The 20046-nt window shown below is 43.1% G+C and overlaps 1 protein-coding gene across 1 annotated transcript in view; it reads right to left on the bottom strand.

Moving 5' to 3' along the window:
* LOC143276565 (uncharacterized) overlaps nt 1-20046 on the bottom strand; it is a 51077-nt gene that overhangs the window by 19128 nt on the left and 11903 nt on the right. The window contains exons 5-10 of the mRNA XM_076581153.1: nt 18515-18667; nt 11789-11896; nt 8995-9102; nt 6275-6343; nt 5570-5692; nt 4769-4997 (exon numbers count right to left, since the gene is read on the bottom strand). Coding sequence (XP_076437268.1) covers nt 4769-4997; nt 5570-5692; nt 6275-6343; nt 8995-9102; nt 11789-11896; nt 18515-18667 — 790 coding nt within the window. The remainder of the gene's footprint in view (nt 1-4768; nt 4998-5569; nt 5693-6274; nt 6344-8994; nt 9103-11788; nt 11897-18514; nt 18668-20046) is intronic.

Below are 20046 nucleotides of genomic sequence, written 5' to 3'. Positions count from 1 at the left end.
TATATATATATATATATATATAAAGAAAAAAGATCCAATTGTTAAAATGTGTTCTGTATTTTTTATAATAAAGCTTCGAGTAAAAAAGAAAAAAAAAGCCTGGGCACAGATTCCAACCCCTTGTGTTCATGTGGGAAGAGACTGTCTTCGTCACTGCACTAGTAGGGATCTAACAATCACTTTGAAAAAACTGATACATTAGCATGCTTTTTTTATGGGCGATAACTGTGGAACTCGAAGTGATAATGCTGTTTGAATCATGTTATTTTGGTGTATCTCAGGCATTTAAGAATTCCTGAAAGTCCTGGATAAAGGAGACGTTGCCATCGCTGCAATCACACTGCAACATTTAGCCGTTTTATGAATGACACGGTTAGTTAAACTCGCCGGGAAAGTACAACACGGTCGATTCAATTTCTCTTTTACGTTTATTCTAGTTAACTGAGTATCCACTTAAAAATATTCATATGCAGTAAATACGTCGATGATGTAGTCTGTATCACTGTATGTGTTCTGTCCAGAATTTAAATTTCTTTCCATTTAATTGCGAACAAGAAAAACGAGGTCACGCCGCATTTTCTGCTGTTTTCGGAATCCCGGAAACAGCCTCCACGAAATAAACCGTTGATGATACGGGAAACACGGCTCAAATCGGGAGACTTACAACCCATTATTGGTATGACTGTGAAGATTTTTTTTCCTGCTATTTTTGAACCAAATTTGTTATTGACGGACAAAGTATTTCCAGAGAAAATGGCAATGTTAAAGTTTACCACGGACACACAGACACACAGAGACAACCGAACACCGGATTATAATATAGACTCACTTTGTTTACACAAGTGAGTCAAAAATGACCAGAACAGCTGTCTGTTTCTGGCCGAATTGGGACGTAGAAAAAATACACCTGAAAAAAACAAACCACCAAAGATTGTGTGCTAACTGAAATGGTTTAGAAGATGAAATTCATCTTTTTTTATCATTCTGTGAAATACAATATTTACGGAAACAGAATATCAAAGACAAAATAACATCGGGTGAATGCCATACATAGTGAACTAACTCGCGCCTCCAGGGTGGTCGCCACTTCAGGACTGAGTTACCTTTTCTGGCAGACGCTTCAACCACTAAGCCATCGTACGCCTAGTTTGAGAAGAGAAATTTAATCCTTATGAAGTTTACTTTCATTCCTCCTCGACCAGATCCAACTGGAACTTTTTTCTGCTGCTTCTGCCATTGCCTTGAGAGCCCATGTCCTCTCTCTGCCAGAAATCGACAGCTGTTTCATGATGCGCCCACAGACCCTCTTGCACCAATCTCTATGGCGAGGACTTTGGCTTGGAAGCCAGATTCTCTCAGGCTGCTGGCTAGACTAGCATACTTGTCGGTCTTGTAGATGTGGGCCTCCACCATTCTGCTTTCGTATGGCACAGTGAACTCAATCAGTATCACTTGTTTCATTGCCTTGGAGTGGAGTACTATGTCAGGTGTCATGCCGCTCTTGCTAATGATTTCCGGGTGTTTCTTCCCCTCTGGTAGGTCAACTGTACATTCCCAATCTGCGGCACCATCAAGCAGCCCACGTTTCCATGCTTTGGAAACTTTGGATGCTGTTCCTGGCCAGACTTTACTGCCTTCTGCTGAGCGGAACTCTACTGGAACTTCTAGCAGGGTTGGTGCTCCTTGGACAGTGCTCACTACGTGTGCAATTTCTTTTAGTACTTGGTTGTGCCTCCAAGTGTACCGTCCTTGCCTCAGGGCCACTTTGCATGAGCTGAGGACATGTTCCACTGTTTGTTTGCCATGGCAGAGTGGGCACACAGGGTCATTTACTTTCCCCCATTTCACCAAGTTTGTATGTGAGGGAAGGAGGTCCTACACAGATGTTAGGTTGAAGCTGATCCTCAGAGGGGCCATGTTCCACAAGTCGCTCCAGCTGAGGCTCCTTTGGAGTGCATTTTCCCATGTTGTCCACTACCCCTGCTGGCCTTGCTAGGCTGCCTTCTGGACTCTTTTATCCTCCTCTTCCTTCTTGATCTCCTGTATGATCATGTCTCTTTTTGCTTTCCCCCTTGCCTTGGACCACCATTCCATCTTTGTCGATCCCAGGCCCTGTCTGTTGGATTGGGTGTGTCCTATTATTTCCTTCGTCTTAAGGCTTTCTTTCGCTGCACTGACTGCCTCCCTGACTTTCCATTTTCTTCCAGTCTTCAGCTTGGGTTGGTTGGATCTCACAATGCTGTCACCAAGCATGCCGAGAAATGTTGCCTTCCCTACCTTGTGTTCTTTGACAAGGGACTTCAGAGGTAAGCCTCAGCTTTGCTTGGCTACAGTAGAATGCCACGTCGGTGAGACCAGGTGGGTCACTAAGCCATTTGCGTGTGTACTTGATTTTTGCCTCAACTGACTCGACTGTGCTACAGCTGATATCATATATCAGGAGAGGCCACAGGAGCTTTGATATCAACATGGACTGTAGGCACCACACTTTGTATTTGCCAGGAAGGCCACATTGGTCTATGATATGCAGACCTTCTTCTGCTGTCTGCTTGGTTTCCTTTCCTCTTTTTGTGTCTTTCAGGGACTCATCACACCATCTTCCAAGGCTCTTGACTGGTTGGTTCATCTGACACCGTTGGAATGGATTGGTTGGCTACAGTGAATGTGACCGTTTCAGCTACCTTTCCTTTATGCAGTGAGAGGCTCTGTGATTTCTTTTTTTTTAAAGTACATCCTGGCTGAGGCAACTAGCTCGTTCAGCCACTTCAATATTTCACGGGTGTCATCCTCTTTTGTTGAAAGGACTGTTGTGTCATCAATGAAGGCATTCAAAGGAGGTATCTGGTGTCCGTTACCGAGGTCGGCTTGATCTGTTCCCTTCACTGAGGCCTTCAAGATCACTTCCATTGCCAGCACGAACAGGACTGGAGAAATTGCACAGCCCATGGCTATGCCCACTTCCAGATTGATCCAATCTGTCGTGTATTCCTTGGTGGTGAACCGCACTGAGAAGCCATGGAAGTACTTCAGCATTTCCCTTATGTTCGGTGGTACATGGTGCATCTCAAGAGCCAGTTGGATCATCTCATGAGGAACTGACCTGTACACATTTGCCAGATCCAGCCATACAATGTCAAGGTTCTTTTTCTCTGCCTTTGCTCTTTGAATTGCATCCCAAATCATTGTGGCATGTTCTACACAGCCAGGAACTCCTGGGATGCCACCTTTCTGGACTGACACATCCACATACTCATTTTCTGTGAGGCATTTTGTCAGTCTTGCAGTCACAACAGAGAAGAAGATTTTTCCTTCAACATTCAGGAGAGATATTGGTCTGAACTGGCTGATGGTACTTGAATTCTGCTCTTTCGGGATGTACACGCCATCAGCTATCATCCACTGGTCGCTGATCTTTAGGTTCCTCTATGCTGGTCTTATCACTCTGTGGAGCCACTCAAGGACTTTAGGACATTTCTTGCACAGCAGGTATGGTATTCCGTTTGGCCCTGGCTTTCTTGAACATTTTCTGTACTACCTTAAGGGTTGGTGGTTTATCGCTGAACTTCTTCTCTGGTTTCCTGAGATGAACCAAACCCTTGAGATCTAGTGGTTTCTTGCTTTGCGGATCAGAATATGTTTTCCTGAGGTGCTGTTCAAGTTTTTCTTTGTCCACTGTGTGTGTCTCTGGTTTGGGCTCCTTGAACAGTTTCCTGGCGAATGGAAAGGGGTCTAGAAAGTTGTCTTGTGTCGTCTTCTTTTTGCTCCTTTTCCTCCTTGCTGATTCTGCTTTACTGAGGGCACTGTGCTTTCCAAAGTTTCTGTAGGCCCTGCTTCTCAAATTCTAAACTGTCTTCATCGTTTTCTTGAGCTTTCTTTTTGCATTTCGGATGTTGTCCATTTCTCGTTGTCGCCTGGGTTTTTGAGGAGGTGTTCTTTCTTTGGTTCTTTCACTCCATAGGTTTCCCAACAGGTTGCATACACGTTATCTCCGTAGGTGGCTAACTTGTGTTCCAAGGTACTCTTTCCTATCACCACATCAAGTTTTCGAACTATTTTCTGGTCCAACTCTTCCCATTCCGTTTTTGCACTTGCAGGTGGCAAGTTTAGTTTCTGGCGTTTGGCTTCGAGATCTTGTACAAATGATTCATCTGAATCATCAGCGTGGATGTCCTTGGCACTGTGGTTTGAATCCTGGCCTTAGTTTTCCAATGTCTTATCTGCTGGTGCAATGTGCTGCTAAGCATTCGTCAGATTCTTCGTACAACCCTTTTTGGTCCTGTGAATCTTCATGCCACGCTAAGTGGCCATGCACAATTTCATGATATCAAAGTGGATGGCATCTGTCAGTCTCAGATGACCATCCTCTGGGTGATGTTTCTGGCGCTGTCGGTTGCGGCCTGACAGACCTGTTCGAGACAAGCATTCTCTTCAACACTTTGCGCAGACCAAGTCTGATGCTGGTCTGTCTTGTCAGACTCTGGGCGTCTCTTCTTTGCTGTTTCCCCTCTGACTTGGACGTCTCTGCAAACTTAGAGTGGCCTTTCTGCACTGTCTGCCTCCTGGATGATCGTTCAGAGGCTACAGCTTCCCACGTGTCTGGGCTGATGCCTGGGGTCTTCAGGTCTCTTGCAGACATCTTTGTAGCGTAGCATCCATTCGCACAGTGTGTCCGAACCATCGTATGTGTCTTTGCTCCGGGAGGGTGTACATGCTTGGGATCTCAGCCCTCAGAAAGGAGCTAAAGAAAATCAAAATCTTGAGTACTTACTTATCAATGAAGTTGCTTGTGACGTTGGGATTAAAATACCCGTTGACGATGAGAACGACGTCGTAGATGCAGCCTGTGCTATTTTCCACAATGAAGTCCCAGAATCTGAGTCTGACTGTGCTCCCTGGGGCCACGGTGATGATGAAGAACATCCACGTGTTGGGGCTGTAGTCACTGGGGTAGTTGGGGCTCGTGATTATACCCGGATGGCAGCCGTCAATATGGTGCTCTGCAACAATCACCATGACGGCGATGATGATGATGTTGGTGATGTTGATGATGACGATGACGATGGTGATGTTAATACTGATGATGACGATGAATGTGATGATGATGGTGATGGTGATGATGATGTTAATACTGACGATGATGATGATGTTAATACTGATGATGACGACGAATGTGATGATGATGATGATGATGGTGATGGTGATGTTAATACTGACGATGACAATGATTGTGATGATGATGATGTTAATACTGATGATGACGATGATTGGGATGATGATGATGATTGGGATGATGATGATGGTGATGTTAATACTGATGATGTTGATTGTGATCACGGCGACGAGGACATTGACAATGAAGATGATCTAAATGGTGTTTTATGATGATGATGATTATGACAGAAAGACAGAAATACAGACAACAATTAGATGAATAGTGATGATGAAGATAATTATGATTATCATAGGTAGGTAGATAGACAGATAAAATAGATGACTGTAATGAGGATTCTAATAATGATAATGGTCATGATGATGATGATGATGATGACATTGATGGAACTTCACTCACCACAGGCGAAGAAGCCCTTTGTATTGTTGGGTCCGCAGTGGTTGGCACAGGTGATGTTGACATGCTCGTTAGTGCTGTTGGGACAGGGGTGTTTCTGTGCCCCCACTGACTCACACCACGGGGCTACACACACACACATATATACACATATATGTATAGATATATACAGACAAACAGATAGATATGTACAGATACTGATAGATATACAGATAGATAGAGTGTGTGTGTGTGTGTGTGTGTGTATGTGTGTGCGCACGTGTGGACATTTTGTTGTGCGATCGTGCGCACGTACAGGCGTTTATATTGTGCATAAATATCTAAGGTTCCATTGTATTTGTGCTTGTATATCCAGGGATGTGGGGTGGTGGGGGGTGGGGAGGGGAGTGCGCACACGCACATGTGGACATTTTGTTGTGTGTGGGCATGCCTGTGCGTGAGTGTGAACATGCGCATGTACAAGAGTTAATATCATACATAAGTATCTAAGGTCCCGTTGTATTTGTGTTTGCATGTGCAGTTCATGTTTGTATTTTTCATAATTATACTAACCCCCCACCCCCAACATCCTTCAACATCCCTTGTGACCGCAGCACACTTGGTAACAAACACAGCCCTGTCATCATCTCTTCTGTTCTGTTCTGTCCCATTCTATTCTATGGTGAGTTCAATGCCTGTTGACAATGAAATGCAACACAGTCCACTCACTGCACACTGCTTTGTCGTCCTCTTTGTGGCAGTCCTGGTCACAGGAGCAGTCATCTGCCTTACACGCAACTGTCAATACAGGAACATAAACAAATAAGTGAATGAAGTTATAATAATAATAACGATGATAATAATAATAATAATATCGATAATAATGATAACAATGCATATCGACGCTCACAGTTCCCGGACAGGAAGCTCGTGGCTGCCTACCTGGGCAGACCCGACAGCTGCTATTGGGCACTCATCATTCCGCGGGTCCACAAACCCAAAGGCAATTTACCCAATCTGCCAAAGGTGACAGCCCACGAAACAGAGGTAAATATGGTGATTTTCAGCTGCGGTGGTTTTGTTAAGGGAAAACAGGCGTTTTGTGGAGAGCCCGTGTCTTGAATACGGCCCAATAGTTTGATCTTATCCTTTGTTCCCTTGGCAGTCAAAATTGTATTGAGACTGGCAGACGTCATGATATTCTATCTGAATTACGTACGTAGCTGCGAAGTGAGTGCACTTGCAGGCGATAAATGATGGAATGCCCGAAATTTGCATATCGTCGAAATTCAGTGGCCCCCAGATTCTACAAGTTGCTGACTCTCATCAATGCACTGTCACTGAACCTTTGAATTTAAAAAAAATTGTCACACTATGGTGCAGTGCAAAGTAAAAGAGCATGTGCAGAAGGGAAACCTGGAATCCCCGAGAGTTTTAATTACAGACGACGGGTTAGCTGCATGAGCGCACCGCGCGTGTCTTGAATAATAAGATAACTTTACCTTCACGTCAAACTGTACCCGCGGGTCCCTACCATGTCAAAGGTAACTTGCCTGAAGGCAGAATGAGTTTTGTTTTGAATACGGCCCCAGGTTCGACAAGGGATCAAAATCAGGAAACTCTAGGGAGAATCAAGTGTTTTAACCGTTCGACCGCCGCACTCACTACTGCTACAACTACTACTACTACTGATGTTGCTTTTACTACTACAATTCACTGTATTCACAGTTTCTGCCAGTGTATCACTAGGAAGAAAGAGAGAGAGAGAGTGTGAGACAGACAGAGTGAGACAGAGCCAGAGAGACAAAGTGCACTTAAAATTGAAAGGTCATTTCATCTTGGAAGTAAGCCATCTATATTTACAGCTGAACTAATGGCTATAATGTTTGCGTTGGAATGTCTGATAAATCTCCCAGTGACTATATTCAGAGAAGTTTTATTGGTTTTCTCAAAATCAGTCTTACATGCATTAGAATCGTTTGATATAAAAACTCGACCAGATCTTATTTTTGAAATATATCATTTATTGCACATTCTATCAGCCAAAGGCACAACCACATAATTTTGCTGGCTACCCTCTCATCTTGGTATAAAAGGAAATGAAAATGGCAGACAAAGCAGCAAGAAAGGGTGCACAAAGAATAGAGAATGATTCTGAAATGGATATCCAACAATCAGTTTCAGAATGTTGCAGACTTCTCGAGTCTTCAATATGGAGCAGATGTCAAGCTAGTGCTGACAACAGGATTTCATACCCAGAGGAAAACGGGTTTACAACTGAAATTACACAATACAAAATGGTGGATTCTCCATCGTACTATCATAGACTGGTAACCTCTCTTGTGTCTCGAATAAGACTGAACGCTTTCAAGACAAAGTTCAGCATAGTGTATGTGGTAAACAGATCACAGTAATCGTATTTTGTTTCTGTGTCAGTTGGTTGTCAGGTTACTTTCAAAGTCATGTAAAGTTAGAACATTTTCAGAACAAAACATAAAAGGAATAATGTCCAACCATGTACTGTTGACTGAAATTGCTGAATCCCAAATTGCTGAATCCCTGTTACATAGTCCAATGGGAGTGTTTCTATGATGCGATCTTCCGATATTGATTTTTCTATTATTATTGGTGTTTATGTTGTTGATTACTGTTACCCAGATATTACAAATGGTTGATTCCATTGTTCTAGTTAATCATTTTTCTGTATATCCCCCTTTAACCACCACTCACCAACACCATATCTCTCTCTCTCTCTCTCTCACACACACACACACATGACACGTCTGATATCACTCAAAGTGAAAAGATGTTGAATCAAATAAAGAACAAAGAGACAGACAGAGACAGATACAGATAGAGACAGAGAGAAACAGAGACAGACAGACACAGTGACAGAAAGAAACAGAGAGAGGGAGAGAGAATACACACAAACACAGACACAAATAGATGTCATCATCAATAAGATGGAAATAATGATGATGAAGGAGGAGGAGGAAGAGAAAAAAAAGACAATAATAACGATTCTTCCACAAAAATACAACGACAACTACTACTTCTGCCGCTACTACTGCTTTTGATGCTGCTACAACTGCTGCTGCTACTACTACAGCTACTGCTACAAAAAACCAGTGCTGCTATTGTTGCTCCTGCTACTGAAAAAAATGCCACTAATACTGATACTGCTGAAAAAAAAGCTACCACTACTACTGCTGCTGCTACTACTACAGCTGCTGCTACTGCTACAAAAAAACCCAAACAACAAAACAATGCTGCTACTGCTGCTCCTACTACTGAAAATATACTACTAATACTGCTTCTGCTGAAAAAAAAAGCGACCACTACTGCTGCTGCAGCTACTACTACCACTACTACTGCTGCTGCTACTACTACTACCACTACTACTATTGCTGCTGCGGCTGCTGTTGCTGCTGCTCACAGTAACAACTCACGGTATTCACAGTTTCTGCCGGTGAATCCGTGAGGGCAGCGGCACCAGTATGTGTGTCCTCTGGGGAGACAAGTGCCGTTGTTTTGGCATGGGTTGGGATTGCAGATGGCTGGAAAAAAAAGAAGCAAATTATGTAGAAACACAGATGGACACGCTCTCGGCGGACACACACGTGCATAAACACATGCGCATACACACAAACACATTCACATGCGCGCTTGAAATTCACATACACGCAAACACACACACAACACACCGCGCATACATACACATTCACACACAGACGTGCAAATTCAAAAACACACATACACGCACGCACACACATAAGAACGCATCCACGTACACAGACACATTCACAGATATATATACACACACGCACACACGCAAATATGCACACGCATGTGCACACACACTCATTCAGACAGACAGACTTATATACAGACAGACAAGCACATGCACACACAAACACACACACACACAGGCTCACGCACACATCTTTGTGAACAGATCAATAAACCGATTTTTCAGAGAAATTAAATGACTTCCGTCGTCGCTCTGAACGAGATGATCTTATCAATGGATTTGGAAACAAAATGACACTCTGTACTAAAGTATTTTAAATGAAGAAAGCGGTTTTTGAAAATTATTTTAAATATTTTTGTTACAGACATTTTCTTTCGAATTATTGTTGCCAGTTACAAAGCGCAGTAATGAAGACGTGGAGAGGACGAGGGGAAGAAGAAGAAGGGGGAGGAGGAGGAGGAGAGGGAGGAGGAGGAGGAGGAGAAGAAGAAGGGGAAGAAGAAGAAGGGGGGGAGGAGGAGGAGGAGGAGAAGAAGGGGAAGAAGAAGGGGGAGGAGGAGGAGAAGGGGAAGAAGAAGGGGAAGGAGGAGGAGAAGAAGAAAAAGAAGAAGGGGGAGGAGGAGGGAGAGGAGGAGAAAGATCAGAAGCAGTAGCAGTAGCAGTAGTAGTAGTAGCAGCATGACGACGACCACCACTACCGCTGTTGCTGCTGCTGATACAAGAAGAAGAACACCAGCCGTGGCAAAATGGTTAGTGTCACGGACTGACGGCTGGGAAAACGCGGGTTCGAATCCCAGCGGAGATGGGGTTTTTCGGCCTGCGGCCGGCTCCTACCCGGCGTTGAGTGTGCTATGGACCAAAAAGTCGAGTATCATCCACTCCGCAGATGCTTCTTTTTGTGTGTTGTTCCTGACTTAGACTACTAGTGTCTGTATCAAACAAAACAAAGCAAAATACAAAAAAGAAAAGAAGTCCCTGCTCCAATGGTGACCTCAGTTTCAGTTTCCCTCCACTTCCGTGCTTCGGATGAGTCCTGTCAAGGTCAGAACAGGCACTACTGAACACCACTCAAGTGGCTCAGCAGCATTGCAGGGTCTCCAGCGGTGTGTGGCCTCCCGGCGACCTAACGTCGATAGTTCCCTGTGGACTGCCGACGTTGGGACTGCGACAGTCGCTGTGTATGGGTGTATATCGTGTAGGAGTAATACTACTGATACAGTGCATATGATGGGGCAGCAGCAGCAGCAGCAACAGCAACTACTAATACTACTACTACTCCTCAGCATATTCTGTTTCTGCCCGTGAACCCAGGAGGGCAATGACATGAGCATGTGTCTCCGCTGGGATCAACTGCCGTTGTTTTGGAAACAAAACCATGCACTCGCACACGCACGCAGACACATACGTGCACAAACACACGCGCATTCTTGCAAATACATTTCCACACGGACATGCGCGCTTACACACCCATACAAATACACACGCGCGCGGGGACGTGGGCGCGCGCGCACAAACACATTAACAGACATATATACACACGCACACACATACACATGCAGACAAACACACATTCAGGCACACACACACACAAACACGCACATGGACACACACACACATACATAAACACACAATCCACTCCACACCATACCACACACATCTATATCATCAGCTTCTGTACACAAACACACAAACATGCACATTCTTTGGGTTTTTTTTTTATCTTTCTTTCATTGATTCATTCATTTCTTCCTTCGACTCATTTAGTTTTTAACCCCTCTTTCTTCCCCTCAATTCGTTTTTGACTCTTCTTTTTTCTGTCTTCTCTTGCTTAAATTCCCTTTATTTCTTACTTCTTTCTTTCCTCACTTCCTCAGTTTCATTGCTTTCTTTTTCTTTCCTTTTTTTCTCTCCATGGAATAATTACTTATTATTCATACTAATAAAGCTCCTATCTTCGTTCAAATGCCAAAATGTATGTGCTTTACAAAAACGGAGTCATCTGCACATTCATAACATGGAACACGAAAATGTATCAGTGCAGTTGTCCCGCTGGCTTCAATTGTACCAACTACCAAACTTGTGAGCGATTCCCACTTTGCTATCTTGTGTTGTGTTGTGTTGTGCTGTGTTGTATTGTTGGTTTGTGTTGCTTTTTCTAACACCAGATATATCTGTGTGAAATTCTCCCCGGGGAGACTGCATGTCCACAGTTCAGTGCCTCCCGTATTTTTCTCTGCCACCGCCACTATTACTGCTGCTGCTGCTACTACTTCTACTGCTGCTGCTACCACTATTATCACCACTGACTTTTGCGCTGTTGCTGCTGCTGCTTCTACTGATACGACAGCTGCTGCCTCTACACCCAACCAATACTACTGCTACAGTGGCTGTGTATGGGTGTATATGGTGCAGGAGTAAAACCACTGAAACGGTGCAGATGCTGGGGTAGACAAAAAACAACTGCTACTACTATTACTGCTACCATTACTAACCATCACCACAGTCTTTGCCGGTGAATCCAGACGGGCATTGACACGAGTATGTGTCTCCGCTGGGATGACAAGTGCCGTTGTTTTGGCATGGGTTGGAATCGCAGATATCTGGGAAAAAAAACAACCCAGAAACAAAACCATGCACTCGCACATGCACGCAGACACAAATGTGCACAAACAGATGCGCATACATACAAACACATTTGCACATGGACATGCGCGCACGTCACACTCACATACAAATACACACACACTTGCACGCACAGACAAACACATTTAGACACACACACACACACACACACGCAGATTAACACACACATACACATGCAGATTAACACACACACACACACATACACACGCTCCACACCACACCACACCCATCTATATCATCAGCTCAACAAACAAAAAAAACACACACACAAAATCAGAGAAAATAAATTACTTCTATCGTCGCTTTGAATGTGTAGATCTTATCAATGAATTGGGAAAAAACATTGCATTTCAAATAAAGAAAGCGCTTTTTCTATATAATCTATTGGGCTTTTCATGTTTTTCTTTAAAATTATTTGTTGATACTTATGTAGAGCAGTTATAAGGAAGAGAAGAAGATGCAGGAGAAGAAGGGGGAGAAAGAGGAGGAGGAACAGAGAGAAGAGAAGAAGTGGTAGCAGTGGTAGCAGTTGCACTACCAACACTACTATCGCTTCAGTTAGCGTCTCTTCAGTGTGGTTACATCGTCTTCACGGGATCGCCTAACTCGTGGTTTTTTCTTCTTCAGCATCTCGTCTCTGTGGCCTGTGTGTTCTTCTTCATGTCAGTTGTCAAAGTCCATGACTAGGCATACAGAAATGTTTAGACTCTTCTTCTTCTTCTTTGCGTTCGACAGCTACGCAGTCAGGGTCGAAGTCCGAGGGATGCCACAAACTCGGACGTCCGGTGAAGATCGACTGCCGTCCCCCAGAGCTTGGTGTTGAGGTCAGCACCCCCAGGCCAGGACTGCTGCCGCATCTTCTCATACAGGGGGCAGTCTTGGAGAATATGGGATGGGGTCTGGTCAGCTTGGCCGCAATCACATAGGGATGTGGCTGCCACTCCAATCCTCTTCAGGTGTGCTCGGAGGCCGCAGTGTCCTGTGCGAAGGCGGTAGATGGTAGTCTGGTGTCTTTTCTCCAGTGTCCTGATGGGATCTTGGTATGCCTGGTAGCCTCCGTTCAGGGTGACCCAGCCTCTTCGGAATCTGCTGCGGAGGAGAGTTTTTGCTTCCTCATATGTGGCAGGAATGGTTGGCTGTGTGAGCTGGCTTCCTTCCTTAGCGAGGTGGTCTGCACGCTCGTTGCCTGGGAGGCCTACATGTGCAGGCACCCACTGGAGGGTCGTTGGGGCTGTTTGGGTAAGGGTTGTGAGGGAGGCCTTAAGGGACTGGATCAGTGGACCAGGATCAGGGGAGTCAAGGGCCTGGAGTGTGGACATGGAGTCAGTGAAGATGGAGATGCTGCCAAGGGGCTTTCCACAGGAGGAGAGGAATTGTTTAAACAAAGGAGTGCATCAGTCTGATCTTTGATCTGTGTGTGATGTTTCCGTCACTCCAAATGGTCTTCAGTTTTGTCGGTGCTGTTGTTGACTGTGCAGTCCTGGGCAATATTTCTGGCTCTGATCCTTGTCCGTTATTTTTTTCTCCAAGGTGTGGACTGTTTCCAGTTTCTCGTCTTTCACTCAGATGTCAGTGCTGACACTGTCGATGTTATTGGTCATCAGCTTAACGTTTTCCACAGCGATCTCCATGTGGCAGGCTGCAGAAGTCTTGTCCAGGCACTCCATCAGTCTTGATAACTCCTATCCCTGCTAAGCCGTCGATGTGGTCAGTGAAATGCAAGTCATTGATTGTTCTGCCTCCAATGCCGACTTTTCGTTTGTATTTTATCAAATGCATCGGTCATAGTTCAATCAAGGAAGATATTAAATGAAGTAGGTAACAGCAGACAACCTTGCCTGACGCTGACTGTCGTTCTGAAGCAGTCTCTATGCTGCCATTAGAGTTGAAGTTGGTTGCCTTGTAGCGGTGCTGTAAGGCTCTGATCAGGTTGGCAGTGATGTTGTACAGTCTCATAACCGACAATAAGACAGCATGGCATACCCTGTCAAACGCCTTCTTGAAGTCCATGAAGATGTGGTAGAGGTCTTGCTCGTACTGAGGTACTTCTCGCACAGTATCCTGAGATTGAAGATCTGTTCTGTTGCACTGCTGCCTGCTCTGAAGCCTTCCTGCTGCATGGCAATGATACCATCTGTTTGTGGCAGTCTGTTCAGCACAATCTTCAGCGTGACTTTGCACGGATGTGAGATTAGGATGATCGTGCAGTAGTTGCACAATGGTAAGTTTCCCTTCGAGGGGAAGGTGATGACCAGTGATTGTGTCCATGGTGTGGGTTATTCCCCAACATGCCAGATCTTGTTGCAGGTTGTTAGTAAGGCACTGATCATGGCTTCTCCGCCCGCTTGGATTAGTTCTGGGATGTTGTCCAGTTCTGCTGACTTCCCGTTCATTGATTTCAATACTGCTCCTCTTGAGGTTTCTTCAATATCTTGGCATTGCTCTTCAGTCCAGGTTTCTTTTGCCTTTCTTGTTTTTGTTTTGTTTTTTTTATCGTTCTCCTGGATGACTGTCTTATGTAGTTTTGGCCCTACTGGCTCGTTCTTTTCTTCTTTCCTGATTTTCATTTTCGTGCGAGCTAGCTCTATTCAGTAATCCTGTAATGTATGTTGTGCACCATGACCTCCCCCCCTCTCTCTCTCTATATATATATATTCAATAACTGTTTTTTAAAAAAAAAAGAAGAAGTTATTTGCATGAATAAACGAATTAGGATTGACTATATGCAAAAGCAGAATGACTGGTTTGATAAGGAGTGCCAACATGCAAAAACTAAGGTCTTTTCTAAACATATGTCGTATGACATCGAACATGGTAGACATAAGTGCCTACTGTATTGCTCGTAGAGAATACAAGAACCTTTTAAAGAGAAAAGAAAAGACACACAGATGTATTGTATTAAGTAACTTAGTTCAGCTAATGATCAGCAGGAATTTTGGAAACACATGCATATGATAACAAAGGGAAAGAATCACACAAACATCAGTATGCCTGCTGACAACGTGTACACACATTTTAAAGATATTATTGACAGAGATGTTTATGAATATGAAGATCTCATCAATTCAGAGAATGATATGGAATATTTTGATCGCCCAATATTTAAGCGTGAGGTGTCATTAGCGATAAATAGGTTATAGGCCAGAAAAGCAGATGTCCAGATGGTATAATTGGAGAGTTTGTCAAAAATTCGGGAAATATTGTAACTCTTTGAATCGTAAATTGTACGTAGCCTTCATCGATTTTGAAAAAGCATTTGATTCAGTTTCAAGAAATCTATTATGGCCTATATTTCAAAGGAAAGGAATTAAAGGTAAAATGTATCGATGCGTCAAGAGTATGTACAATAATGTGAAAGCTAGGGTTAGATGTGATGGAGATTTTGCTGATTACATCATATGTACAAGAGGTGTAAAACAAGGAGATGCGCGCAACCCAGTTCTCTTTTCACTATTCATAAACGAATTAGCAACAGAAATAATTGAAAATGGAAGACATGGTATAACATTATCGCCAGACATTACTGAACTATTCATATTATTATTAGCAGGCGATATTGCCCTGTTATCAGAAACTCCTGTTGGACTCCAGACTCAGTTGAATAATCTATGTACTGCTGCAGTTAGGCTTCAACTTAAGATTAATATGGAAAAAAGTAATATTGTCGTAATTAGAAAAGGTGGGTTTTTAGCGGCAAGAGAAAACTGGTTCCCTGATGGCGAGAAAATGACAACTGTTAACTGTTACAAGTATCTAGGTATCTACTTTTCCACTCGTCTTAGTTTTGTAGCAACTTGAACTGATCTTGCAAGTAGAGCGAAAAATGCGTTGTTGTACATACTTAAGCGACTGATGCTTAACAATAACTCTCTTGAAGTACTTTTGAAGATTTTTGATGCCCAAGTGCAGCCCATTGCTTTGTACGGAGCTGAATTGTAGGGCTTACTGATGCTATGGTACATGCTGAAAAGGTACACTTATATGCTTTAAAGAATTTTTTAGGTGTCCATATATGAACTCCCAATGATTTAGTGTTTGGAGAGACAGGTCGTTTTCCAATTTCCATTGATGCATGTGTCCAATGTATGAGATACTGGTTAAAAATATTACGCATGAACAAAATCCGATTCAGTACCGCTTAAAACATATAAGATGTTGAATTTAGATTCGCGTGGTAAAAATACATGGGTGTCAAGATATTCGTAAGGTACTGTTTCAGAATGGATTTGGGTTTGTGTGGCTAAATCAAGGCGTGGAAAATGTCAAATTATTTTCAGTTGAATTCCGTCAAAGACTTGTAGATAATAGATGGTAACAATAGAATGAACATATTCAAGAAAGTGATAGATTTGTGTGGTACAGAATGGTTAAGACTTAAAATAAAGGTGCAACCTATCCTTCTTCAGATACTGACAGACATGTAAAGAATTATATGACGAAGTTCATATTTGGAATATCAGATACAGCAGTACATCGCTACCAATATGATACAGTGTCTAATAATATATCGAGGTGCCCATTATGTGGAAATGCAACAGATGATGAAATACATATTATGTTTTTCTGCCCTGCTCTTAATGATCTGCGTCATGAGTATATCCCTGTGAAATTCCACTCAAACCTAAGTGTGTTTCGTTTGACTTTACTGATGACAACTCACAACATAACCACACTGAAGAATTTGTGTATTTACTTTAAGAGGTGAGATCATACTCTTAGTTAGGAAATGCGGAACCACTATTGCTCATTTATCATATTATTATTATTTTTTTTTAGGGATGAGATGTGTCAGTATATTGTATTTTGTAATTATGTTATGTATGGTATTCATATGTGTGGAAATTATGCGTATGGGTATATATATGTGTGTGGATGCGTGTTTATATGCACATATACGTACGTGTGTATATGTGTACACACATATATATATTAACAGTGCATGATGTTATTATCAGTTTCATATCTTTGTATCCCCCTTCAGGAGGGGCCTTGACCTAAACTGAATAAATTTCGTTTCGTTTCGTTTCTCTCTCTCTGAATGTCCCTCCAGTGACAAACACGTGCATGTGATTCTGAAACGAAAGCTTGCGTTATCAGTCTCAAAATGAAGAATAAATAAATGAACGAAATAGTGGTCTGTGGTCAGTAGTGGTTAGCAGTGGTGAGTGGTCAGCAGTGGCCAGCGGATGTCTATGGTCAGCAGTCTTGATTGGTCTGCAGCTGTCACTGGTCAGTGCTCATCAGTGGTCAGTGGTTAACAGTAGTAACCAGTGGTCAGCAGTGATCAGTGGTTATCTGTGGTCAGCAGAGGTCGATGGTCAGCAGTCAGTAGTGGCCAGAGATGGTAAGTAGTCAGTGGTGGTCAATGATCATCGTTGGTCAGTGGTTAGCAGTGGTCAGTAGTGGCCAGTGGTTAATACCGGTGAAAACATAGTAGTATTACATAAGATACAGTGGTCAGCAGCGGTACCAGACATGGGGGAACAAGGAGCGAGAAAAGCTAAATTTGAGGGAACACAGACCTAAGGGAACATAGACCTAGGGGAACATAGACCTAGGGGAACATGGACCTGGTTGAACTTAGACCTGGCTAAGAGAAAATTTTGGGGAACAGGGCTGACCTCACTAAGCTTCTGTACACAAGCACACTAATACATAGAATCTTTTTATCTTTCTTTCTTCCGTTGATTCATCCATTTCTTCCTTCGACTCATTCAGTCTTTAACTCTTCTGTATTTCTTTTTCTCTTGCTTCCCCCATTTCGTTTTTGATTTTTTTCTGTCTTTTTTTCCTTTCTTTGTCCTTTTCTTATTTCTTTCTTTCCGTACCTTCCCACTTTCATATTTCACTGCTTTCTTCCTTTCTTTCTTCCCATGGAATGATTACTTATTTATTCATAATTATACAGCGCCTATCTTCAGCCAAATGGCAAAGTCTATGCGCTTTACAAAAATGGAGTCATTCACACATTCATATGGAAAACGAAAACAGACACAATCACACGCACGCACACAGACACACGAAGAAAAATACAGGAGGTACTGAACTGCAGAGATGCGATCTCCCTGGTGACAGCTGCCTGAATCTCACACGGATAAATATGTTATGAGAAAAAGCAACACAAACCAACAATACAACACAACACAATGGAACACAGTACAACACAATACAACACAATGGAACACAGTACAATAAATACAATGCAATACAACACAGTACAATACGTATAACACAACATAATACAATAACATAACACAACAGAACACAGTACAACACAATACAATGCAACACGACACAGTACAATGCGACACAATACAACACAGTACAATAGAATACAGCACAGTACAATAGAATACAACACAGTACAATACTACACAGCACAACACAACACAGTACAATACAACACAGTAAAATACAATACAACACAACACAGTACAACACAACACAATGCAACACAGTACGGTACAATACAACACAGTACAATACAACACAGTACAGTACAATACAACACAGAACAATGCAACACAGTACAATACAACACAACAATACAAGATAGCAAAGTGGCAAAAGCTCACAGGTTCCAAAGTTGCTCCCACTGTAGCCGGGAAGGCAAACACACTTCGGTTTCGGTTTCCATACTTTGCAGTTACCGTTCGGACACGAGAACGCTTTCCATACGACTTTGCACGTACGACCGTTCCGACATGGGTTCGGTTGGCACGGGTTTTCTTGAAAAGAAACATGAACACACACACAGAGCACTTGTTATAGCTGTTTCATGTTACTTTTTCCTTCCATTTTCTCTCTCTCTCTCCCCCCCCCCCTCTCTCTCTCTCTCACACACACACAACCACACCCAAAGAGCACTTGTTGTAGTTGTTTGATGTTTGTTTTACCTTTTCCTTCCATTTTCCTTGTGTTCATCCCCCCCCCCCCCCCCCCCAACATTCTGATTGTTCCCATCCCCATTTTTGACGACTCACTTATGTAAACAATGTGTCTGTAATAATGCTACTTTCCGTCTTTCTATTGTCTCATATCACTCAAAGTGGAAAGACGCTAATATGAAGTCTACCACTACTGTATACACGCACCAATAGACGCGTGCGCGCGCGCGCACCCCTCCCACACACACACCCATACACAAACACAACACGCGCTCGCGCAATTAGCAATTCGCCCCCCCCCCCCCCCCCTTCTTTTCTCTCTCCCTTTCCTTCTTCCTCCATTCCTGTCCGAATATCTTTCTCCCTCTCTTTCTCCGCCCGTTTTCCCTCTCATCTATCTCTTTCCCCATGTCTTCGTCTCTGTCTTTTTCAATCTCTTTTCCTTAACTGCCTCCCTCCTACCGTCTATTTCTCCCTCTCTGTCCCTTCTCATTCCATCCTTCCACACCAAATGGCCACCCCTCTGTTGCTCTGTCTCTTTCTCCCTGTCTTTCCAAATCTCTTTCCATCTGCATATCCCAATCTTTTTCCTCTTTGCTCACGCTTTTACCTGTCTGTTTCTACCTGTCTTTCCCTATCTTCTCTACCTTGCACTCTCCCGCACGCAGACACACACGTGCACAAACACACGCGCATTGACTGAAACCATTTATTGTCAGATTAACATTTTTGTTGTACTGACATTTTCGCAACCATTTGAAAAAATATCAACTGAGCAACACAAAGAAAATCTAATTTGAGAAGAAAAAAACAACAAAAAAACAATGATATGAATTTAAAAAGAACATATTTAACAAATCAATTTACCAAATTTCATCAATATCATTATCTCAAAAATGTTTTAACGCACACACATACTCACAGACGTGTATCCCCCACCCACTCCCTGCATACATCCATGCATGCATACAGACGCCCATTCAAATTCCCCCACCTCATCCCCCTTTTTCAATCTCTTTTCCTCAACTGCCTCCCTCCTACCGTCTATTTCTCCCTCTCTGTCCCTTCTCATTCCATCCTTCCACACCAAATGGCCACCCCTCTGTTGCTCTGTCTCTTTCTCCCTGTCTTTCCAAATCTCTTTCCATCTGCATATCCCAATCTTTTTCCTCTTTGCACACGCTTTTACCCGTCTGTTTCTACCTGTCTTTCCCTATCTT

Source organism: Babylonia areolata, chromosome 32 (assembly GCF_041734735.1).
Source record: "Babylonia areolata isolate BAREFJ2019XMU chromosome 32, ASM4173473v1, whole genome shotgun sequence".
In the NCBI taxonomy this organism is placed as follows: domain Eukaryota; kingdom Metazoa; phylum Mollusca; class Gastropoda; order Neogastropoda; family Buccinidae; genus Babylonia; species Babylonia areolata.
Note: the sequence above shows the minus strand (reverse complement) of the source record. Positions and strands in the feature narration are given on the sequence as shown.